Raw genomic sequence first — 7669 nt, 5'->3', positions numbered from 1 at the left:
ATTCAAAAAACGTTAAAGTTGTTATTATAAAAATTTGGTCAAAAGCTAATTATTTTTCTTTAATACCTTTATTGTTATTAATATTTTCCGATTGAATTCATTTCAATTACAATGCTGAAAAATGAAGTTTTTGAAGCAGCTGATAAATCTTGTACTATTTAGTTTTTTTCCTCGGCTTACTACAAAAACAACTGACAATTTTAAAATTTTGTCTTCAACTTTACAGTGATTAGCGCTTATCTCGAGTTTTCGACTCAACGTAAAAATTTTTCTTTAAAACATTCTTTGATGGTAATCACTGATGGACTTATCGTTTATTAGTTTTTTTTCAGTATTAATTTTTAATGCTTAAAAACCAAATTTTTACACTTTTTCATTTAAAAAATGCGTTTTTTGCTACATTATACTTAATGCTCATGAAATCAACTAAACTAAAAAGTTTTATATTTTTTAAAGGCGCGCTGTAGTTGTAAAAACTTTTTAATGTCGTCCTAAAATTTTGTATATGACATTAGTTTAGAATTGACCGAAAAGTCAACTTAATTGATCAAAATGTTTAAAAACAAAGAAAAACTTGAAATAGAACAATATATAAATAGTAGTAAGTTAGGTTTTGTTGTATTTATGTTGTTTTGTTCTATTATTTTTTCATAAGTTTTTTTTTTTTGTATTTATCCTGAACAATACTTTTTTAGTAAATAAAGTCTCTCCAACTTTGTTTGTTTGTATATGTTTAAGTTGTTTGTATTAAACTTCTTTAAATACAGTGTTGTATATTCCTGTTTACAAAAGTTTTACACTGAAAACTTCGTAGTAAGCCATTTGACAGCTTTTTTAACTGCAGTACGAATTGCGCATTGTTGTGAAAGAATTTAATTTAAAAAAAATCTTGGCTTGGGTTAATAGTTTTAGAATGTTAAAGTAAACTTTTTTTATAACAAACGAACTACCCGCAAAGTTAAAAATATGACCACTTTACATTATAAAAGATAAACTTCTTTACTAAAACTAAATTTACTACAATCGGCCTAATAAAGATTTTAAGTATTTCTTTAGAAAGCAAACCATCAAAAAAACACCGTCTTATAAAAAGAAAAGTTTAAAAGACTATTTGAAACGTCTCTTCTGAGAAAAAATTAACGAAACAGGTTCAACTAGATATTGTTTTAACTGTATTTTTACTGTATTCTAAGTTTGTTACTGTATTGTTTACATAATAATCTTTCAAATTTAAGAATTCTTTAAAACAACTTTTTCTTTTTTATGATCTAAGAATATTCTTATTTTTAAAGTTAACATTTACAATCAAAATTAGTTACCTAAATATAAAATGACAATTTTATTTTGATTACTAGGACTTGGTAATATTAACGTAGTTTATTTTAACGTCAGTTTGTATTTCATATCAAGTTAACACTATGGTTTTTAGTTGGTTGAAACGAAATTGACTTCTTTTAAAGTTATAGAATCTATATAGATACTTAAAGTTATATTGTTATAAATTATTGAAATAAATTTTGTTTATTGTTAATATATTTTATTTGTTTTTAATTTTGTTATTGTGTTAGGTTTAAGATAGTTCATTTCATTTATTAATTTGTTATTTATATACATTTTTTTTTAGAAATTATAGGTAAAAGTTTAAATTTAGTACAAAATGTTTATTTTTTTATATTTAGTTTGTTTATTTAATATCTATTTTATTTATTTTACTCACTTATTTATTTCATTTTTTTTTTGAGTTTTGAACCAAGTTAATACTAAAAAAGTTGTAAAACAAAAAAGTTTTTATTTTTTTCAATACAAATAGTTACTTTTTTTCCTACTTACAGTTTTTCTTTAATCTAGCTTGTTTTTTCTAGAACTAAATACTTTAAATTAGATATTGGTTTATCTGAGTTTGCAACAGCTGATTGTGAGTTCACACTGGTGGCAGTGATCACATGATTGGATTGTTGATTTGATGTGTTGATGATGATTATTGTAGCGCCGGTGGATACTTACTTGGGGATTTGAGCTTCATCGTTTTCCCACACTTTGTGGTTTTTGATGTTGAGATTTTAGCCTTGCGAGTGTTTGCCAAATGGCGGGTCACCAAGGGTTTTGTTTTTTGAATAAAGGGTTAGGATTAGTTTTTTTATTTTTGGTTAGTTAAACTTTTTAGTTTTTAGACGGATCTAGTTTTATTTTTGATTAAAAAGTAGTTTTTTTTTCTTAGTAAATATAAAAGATAGGGCAGGTGGAATAAGACGTGATGAGCTGAAACTCACTTGCATGACCTTCTGAAAACGTTTATCGTTGTGGAGGGGAGAGTGGGTTTCTTCTGATGTTTTTCTACCTTTAAAAAAAATCTATTTATCCTCAGGTTCAACTAGAAAAGTTTTTTGAGCATATTTATTTTAATTGCTTCTAAAGTTTTAATACTCTTATAGTAGGTAGACATCAGCAATTTTTTTAATTGTATTTAATTTCTTATGAAATTTTCAAAGTTTTTAGCCTCACTTGGAGCATTTATATTATGGTTTCCCAGTGGGCCAAAGTTTGAAACTTACACTAGATATTATGGAGTTGATATGAAGATCAAAGTAAAAAGTCTCGGATGTATTTAATGATAGTTTTTGAGAAGTCTTATCGGAGCGATCCATTTTTTTTCTAATAAAAATTTCTAGAAAACCCGAATTTATACCCATAAAATTACTTTAACCACTGAATTTTGTATTACATGTTCTTATATTAAGATAAACTCCACCCATAATTATTATCTTTGACACAAATAAAACTACAGAAATAAATGGTGACATTATATTATTTTTAACAGCCTTAACTTAAATCTTATGTTTACTTTCCTAATAAAATACTGAATAAAAATTTACGCTACAATTTAATAATAATACTAAGATTGCATTTAATTTTTAAATACTAAAGTTAAGATAAATCTTGTATTATAATATCTTGATTAAATAATGGAAAAAATATAAGCCCTGGTGTGTTAAAAGTAAGTATGACATATTTTTGAATGCTTAGTTTTATAAATGTTGAATGATTCACCTTCTTAATTTATTAATTTACACCGATTTAAAAATTACCTAGTCTTAAATTTATCCTAGTGTTTGGGTAGTTTGATTATAACTTAACTTTTTTATAATGATATTTTTAACTACGAATTTATCCTTTATTCTTATCATATCTTCAAAAGGGTTTAATTAAGAACTTTCTTAGCTGTATCTTCGATTTACAAATTAATTTGTTGTAACCGTATAATTCGTTTTTTGTTAGTATTATTACAATAGCATAAAAACAAAAAATTCAATTGCAACACTTTATTAACTTTATAAATCCCAACAAATATTAGTTAAAACTAAATCTTTTATTAAGATATTTCAAATAAGTTATTTTGAGATCAAATGTGTACTTTTTATAAATTTGAATTTAATATATAAGTTTGCTTTAAATAGCATTGAAAAGTTATTAATAGATCATACTTTTTGGTGATAAAAGATAGCTAATTGAAAAATTAATTTATGTTAAAATATATCATAATAACACGTTTTATTAAAAAAGATAGTACATTAAAGATACTTTTAAAAGGCAAATACAAAATAATACCTAACCTATAAATAATTCAAGAAAATCATTCCACTTAATCACAATTCAAAAATGTGCATAACATTGAGATTTAAAAAAAATATTATACTATACTTAATCTAAAAATAGAACTGGATATCACCACCGTCACTTTTTGGAGTCTTCCTTCAGGGGAATGGTCAGGTTGAAAACCATCTTCTCGCCGCTGCTGTCCGGGTCCACGCAGAAGTACCCCAGCCTCTCAAACTGGAACGTGGTGAACTTTTCGGCGCCCGAAAAGCCCTTTTCCATTCGGGCGCTGTGCAGGACCTTGAGCGAGTCCAAGTTGCAGTCGGTGACAAAACCGCCGGGGACCACCGACTTGTCTTCGGGGTTCTTGTGTTTGAACAGCCTCGAGTACATTCGGATCTCGCACTCCTCGCTACCCTGCTCGCTCACCCAGTGGATGAATCCTTTTGGTTTTGGGCAATCACCAATAAGGGTGAATTTGGCGTCGACCGAAGTGACTTTTCCGTCCTTGTCGCATTTGTGGCTCTGGTAGGTGAGGACCATTCCGGCGTGCCTCAGGGCGACCGTTTGTTCCGGGGAAAACCTTTTGTAGCCCTTGCTCGGCTTCAGCATGAAATCGTCTTGCTCGATGTAGATCGTGTCGGTGACTGAAACCGATCGTTTTTCGCCTGTTTTTTCCGCGGGGAAGTCAAAAACTTCAACCGAATCGCCAGAGTAGTCCTTGAAGTTGGTGATGTTTACCTTAAGCGGGTCTTTGACCACCATGCGTCTTTTTGCGGTGGTGTTCAAGGTGGTGTGGATGCAGTGTTCCAGCATGCTTGGCTCTATCACCACCTGGTTGCCGGTGACGCCAACCTGAGCGCAGAAATTGTTTATTCCTTCGGCGGGGAAACCCCTGCGCCTCAAAGCAGACAGGGTGAACAGCCTCGGATCGTCCCAGTCGCTGACAATTCCCTTTTCTATCAGCTTGGCGATCTTCCTCTTTGAAACCACAGTGTAGTGCAAGTTCAGTCTACCGTACTCCCACTGCACGGGGCAGTAGATGTCCACGGCGTTGCACAGCCAATAGTAGCTGGACCTCCTCGCCTGAAACTCTTTGGTGCACAGGGAGTGGCTGATGTCCTCAATGCTGTCGCACAGGCAGTGAGTGAAGTCGTAAGTTGGGTAGATGCACCAATCGTTTCCTGTGCGATGGTGGGCAGCAAACTTTATTCTGTAGGCGACAGGATCTTTCTTGCCGTCTTCCATGACGTGCTTCATTCTCAGAGTTGCCTTTCCTTCGTCTATCTTGCCATTTTTCATGTCTTCGAACAGCTGCAGAGACTCTTCAATTGGTCTGTTTCTCCATGGGGAATCTGCAGGATCGTGACCTTGAATTTCACTCTGTTCCTGGTGGCAAATGTAGGCCAGGTCTTCTTTGATCAACTTGATTGCCAGCTGGTAGAGCTTTCCAAAGTTGTCAGAGGCAGCTGTTATCTTGTAAGGCTCATAACCCAGCCAGCGAACCATGTCTAAAATGCCAGTGAAAAACTTTTCTTCTTCCTTTTCAGGGTTCGTGTCATCATACCTCAGATAACAGATCCCATCATTAGCTTTGGCGTATCCGAAATTGAAGTTGATTGCCTTAGCGTGGCCAATGTGCAAAATTCCGTTTGGCTCGGGCGGAAACCTGGTCCTGACCTGACCCTTGGTGAACTTCAAATGTTCTTCCATGTGCTTCATGGTGTTTTTTGTTGTCACATACCCGTCGGTGGTGTAGTTCTCACCAGGCTTGTGGAACTTCAACGCGGCTCCTCTCAGCTGCTCCATCAAGCTCAACGTCTCCACTTCTGGTTCAGCTTTTGACTTGGACTCGGCAGCGGGCTTTTCTTTTTTCTTCTTGTTCTTGTTCAAGTCTTCTTGTGTTTTCTCACCAATCATGTCAAGAATTTGAACTTCAATTTCGTGCTTGACGTTCCTACCATCAGCAAACTTGAGCAGTGGATCCTTCCTTGCTTCGCCCAGCAACTTACCTAACAGCTTGTACCTCTGCTCTTTCAGCTCCTTTTCAAACTTCTTCACAAGTTTCTCGCATTCAGTCTCTATTTGCTCAGGAGTGACATTGATTCCCACACCGCACTCTTTATCAAAAGCAGGTTTGTCAACAGGCATTTGTGGCTTGGACTTGAGGTACATGATGGCAAAATTGAGCTGAACATCAGTTCTCAGCTCCTTTCTGGCAATGCACCCGCTTAAAAAGTCCAAATGCTCAAAATTTTTGACCTTGCTAGAGATCTGGTACAGAAAATTACCAACAGACTTGTCAACTTTAGAAATTGACTCAGCATTTTTGATAGCCTTTTCAAAAGCAGCTGATAAAACTTTGTTCTTCATAGTCTCTTCTGCTTTTTGAGCAGTGAGGCCAGCATTTTCAAATAGTTTCTTTACGTCTGCAGTCATGATTATATAAAAAAATATCTGTGACAAACAATTAGGTATTAAATTTTTGATAAAACTTTAAAATCATAGAATACAGTCAGTCTTTGGAGACTAAATAGTTATAAAAAAAATACCTTTCAACAATACACAGGGTTACCACTCGTTTTTTTTTTTTTAATTCCAGGTTTTACAAAATTCTTCCAAGTTTTTTTAAAGTACACATTTTTGGGTCTATTTTTATTTTAAATTAAGTTAAATAGTATAAAAACATTGAAAAGATACTGTAAAGCTACTTTTAATATGTTTTTCAATAAAAAAAAATTTTGATGATAACAAAAAAAATTTATTTATATGATAGAATTTTTGAGTCAAATCGAAATTTTACTAGTGAACACTTGAAAATTGTTAAAATTCCAGTTCTTTTTTGCCTTAATTGTCAAATTACAGGTGTTTTTAGAATTCCAGGTAAGTAGTAACCCTGAATACAGTTACAACATTTTTAAATTTGTCTTTTTTCTAGGACTTTCAAATATTTCGAATAAAAGTTAAACAAACACTTTTACACATTTTTTTTGTAAACGAAATTGTAAGACAATATCGCAAAACTTTTATTGGTTTTTTGCAAGCACAAAGTAGCATCATAAATACAATAAAATATAAAAATTATAAAAAACTTACAACAACCCAACTTAATTACAGTACTTATAAATCAAATTAATTTTGTTTATAATATGTGTTCAGACTTTAAATAAAGTTTTTCTTTTATCAATACCTCATAAATATTTCTACAAATACAAGGTATTTTTAAATAAAAGATTCAATATTAAGCTGAATAAGTATTAAATAAACAGGCACCAATTAAAAATCATGATTTAAAATACTATAACATGAAAAACTACTTCAGGAAATCATTTTAAGAACTATGAAAAACTGTATTCTCTAATATTTTACATCATCTTAGATTAAAAAATATATACCTATAACATTTTTTAATTTCATCCAAAACTTTCCAGGATTATTCTTTTAAAACTAAAATGTAATACTTAGTAATAGCTGTGAAACAATTTAATTTATCAAATGACAACTCAGGGTTCAAAGACAAACTTGTGGAATTTTAGACTGACATGCACCAATTTAGACAATTTTCTGACACTTGTTGAACAGCCCCCAATTGGCCATATAACTAGAAAAAACTATGTAGGCTATTATTTTTAGTTGTCATATTGGCCGAAATATGTAAATAATTGGGACTTTTTTGTACATGTTGATTTATTTTCAATTTCAAACTATTTTATCAGACATGTCCCTTTCAAGTCTACTTAAGCTTTTGTGGATTGTGCTTGTACTAAGAGCAATAGTGGTACTCATCTTAGTCTTTTTAATGACTTTAAAAAAGATCATTTTTTTTAAAGTCATTAAAAAATAGAAGACCTATAAATTTAAATACAGATAAATCAACATATTATACTGTACAAAAATACACAAAACAAATAGAGTTATTAATTTTAAGATATAAGTATTTATATTTAGTAAACAGATAAGAAGAAAAGTTTAATTTAAATTATTTTCAATGCTTAAAATTTCAGGATCACACTTTGAGTAAAAAAAAACTGTCTCAAGTCATCCTGAGTTTTAGAAACCCTAAAAACTATTTTTA

The 7669-nt window shown here is 31.4% G+C and overlaps 1 protein-coding gene across 1 annotated transcript; it reads right to left on the bottom strand.

Annotated features, from left to right (window-relative positions):
• Nucleotides 1-3532: 3532 nt before the first annotated feature.
• Nucleotides 3533-6043, bottom strand: LOC145839589 (glutamine--tRNA ligase-like). The gene has a single exon (XM_082947204.1). It carries the CDS (start codon nucleotides 6031-6033, stop codon nucleotides 3733-3735), a length of 2301 nt encoding a protein of 766 aa, XP_082803330.1. The 5' UTR covers nucleotides 6034-6043; the 3' UTR covers nucleotides 3533-3732.
• Between the last annotated feature and the right edge of the window lie 1626 nt (nucleotides 6044-7669).

Source organism: Thalia democratica, chromosome 6 (genome assembly GCF_965202585.1).
Source record: "Thalia democratica chromosome 6, ktThaDemo2.hap1.1, whole genome shotgun sequence".
Lineage (NCBI taxonomy): Eukaryota > Metazoa > Chordata > Thaliacea > Salpida > Salpidae > Thalia > Thalia democratica.
This window is presented reverse-complemented; position numbering and strand designations above follow the sequence as displayed.